The following is a 2,502-nucleotide window of genomic DNA, read 5'->3' as shown; positions in this document are numbered from 1 at the left end:
TATATATATATATATATATAATATATATATATATATATATATTTATTTATTTATTTGATTAACATAGTAAAATATAGAATAAAGTTACCATATAATATTATCATTTATTAGCTTGCCACTTGGCTTAACCACAATGCCAATTATATATGGTAACCTTATTCCTTTAATATATATATATATAGACAATTATATATGTTTACATATATTATATATATATTATATAATATATATAATATTATATTATTTATATTTAACTAAAATAGTCAAATATAGAATAAAGTTATCATATACTATTGACATTTATTAGCTTGCCACTTGGCTTAACCATAATGTCAATTATATATGGTAACTTTTTTGCTATATATATATATATATATATATATTATAATTATTAACAAGTGATATACGAGTGACTACTCATGCTTGCTACCTTGTTTCCTTTTGTACAAAAATACAATAAATAAATAAATAAAATGAAAGTTTGTGTTGAGAAAGAGAGAGACCTCATCTTTTGTTGCTTGATGAAGCAGTGGAATTCGGTGATCAATTGGGGTAATCTCAATAGAGTGTGCCATCCCTCTTTAATTACTTTCTTGAACTGTAATTCGTACAAGCAACAGATATTGGTTTAAAATGGTGTGGCGTAAAAAAATTTAATTTCAACTCATAGATGGCTATTATTATTAATCCAATTCATTGAAGAATTTGATTGAAAAGAAAAGACAAAAAAACAAAAAAATGAAATCTCGTGTTATTTCTTCTTATGAAAAGAAACCAAGATGTCTTGTACGTTATCCTGTTAGAATTTTTAATTCTTAGATTGAACGAACTAATTTGTTCAACAAAATGTTTTTTAAAAGAATATCAGGAAGGGTACACATTTTAAGTAATTGAAAACACATAAACTTTATTATCCATGTCTCATAATCTATACGCACTGTTCATTTTATATCATCCTAAACTAATGGCATTTTGAGGGAGTGATAGACATTTCTTTGAGGGACTAGCTAGTAGACATTTTTTTGAGAGAAAAAAAAGGAGAAACTGTCTCAAGTATGTTATAGAGTGATAATTTTAACACCCTTATACTTTTATTTTTTTTCCCCTCAAAGTTACTCGAGAAAATAACCACACAAACCATTTCTATAAGGCGGGATCTGTTAAAGAAATAGATATTGGGTATAACTCAACCTCTAATTAGGTAATTTTCTTCAAACTGTAATTCAACAACAAAGAGAGATAGAATTTTTAATCAACGGTACTGTATCAAACTCCTTTTCTCAATTCATATTCGTTGTTACTACATGTTGATGGAAAGAAATATTTAAAAGTATAATAGTACACAATTTCAATGTAACACAACGATATATACATATATATCTACAAAGCTTCCTTGTATGTAAGAGGTTCATCTTCCTTATAAGGATGATATATGTTGCATATGGTTTATCATAACAATTAAAAAAAATTTAAGATGTAATAATGTGAAAGAGCTAAATCAAGAGTTTGGACATCAAGGGAAAAAGGAAGCTGGTGTACATTATCTTTTTCCATATCTCAAAATTACATTTGGATCATACATGTTCTGAATTTATTTGTATCTTCATTTTAGATCATCCCACCTTATGGAAGTTTATGAAGTCAACATAAAAACAGAGCGAGCTCGGCCTAAATCAGATAAGGTATAAGGATAAATAGACGGCTACATATAAAGTGTAAAGATACTTAATTTATGTGGCTTTCTATAAAAATGATGCGAGTTTGACTCAAATGGATATTATTCCACTATGTTAAAAATGTCTTTGAGATGGTTTAGCCCAACAATTTTTGTTCGAAGCTAGAATATAATATTGAGAAATGCATAAAGTTACCTCTTTGGTTTGACTTCTTTTTTCCTTGTTTGTGATCCTCAAGAATAAGAGGGGGCTGCAGATTTATAAGAGGAATGATATCAAGAAAACCATGAGATGACTAGAATTCAATAAATCATTAAGAGCATTTTGCCTACTGCAAACGTAACTTTTTCAACTTATGCAACTTATGCCTTTAAAGCTCCTCCCAATTGCCTATTGATGGGAAGGTGTGTTGATTATAAAATAACTTTTGCATATAATAAATTAAGCGTAAGTTGACTATCGATAATGTCTAAAGATGGAAAGGAATTTTGATCAGAGAATGAGTTAATAATGGTGCAGATTTGACTATTGATCAAGTCAATGAAGTGAGGTGCATAATTGGATTGTCAAGTTGAAATAAATGACATCATTTCATACTAAGTATATTATCCTAAAGTCAACGGACCAACTGCCTTTCACGCTATTAGTTTCTAATAGAAAATGGCAGGGTGGTGTCGCTATTTTATTACATGAACTGACTCTAATTGCATTGGACTAGCTGCCTTTCACATATCAAATTTTCAACAAGAATTAATTAACTTAAATAATCGTTCATCCATCCTCGTAAACCAAAAATAACCGGCGGACCTATACTATAAGTGTAATC

The 2,502-nt window shown here is 28.5% G+C and overlaps 1 protein-coding gene across 1 annotated transcript in view; it reads right to left on the bottom strand.

Annotated features, from left to right (window-relative positions):
- LOC109225773 (UPF0481 protein At3g47200-like) overlaps positions 1 to 2,076 on the bottom strand; it is a 6,470-nt gene extending 4,394 nt beyond the window's left edge. Inside the window, exons 1-2 of the mRNA XM_019390548.1 lie at positions 1,872 to 2,076; positions 504 to 598 (exon numbers count right to left, since the gene is read on the bottom strand). Coding sequence (XP_019246093.1) covers positions 504 to 575 — 72 coding nt within the window. The 5' untranslated portion in view covers positions 576 to 598; positions 1,872 to 2,076. The remainder of the gene's footprint in view (positions 1 to 503; positions 599 to 1,871) is intronic.

This window comes from Nicotiana attenuata, chromosome 5 (assembly GCF_001879085.1).
Source record: "Nicotiana attenuata strain UT chromosome 5, NIATTr2, whole genome shotgun sequence".
Lineage (NCBI taxonomy): Eukaryota > Viridiplantae > Streptophyta > Magnoliopsida > Solanales > Solanaceae > Nicotiana > Nicotiana attenuata.
The sequence above is the reverse complement of the archived record's forward strand: the minus strand, read 5'-3'. Positions and strand labels throughout refer to the sequence as shown.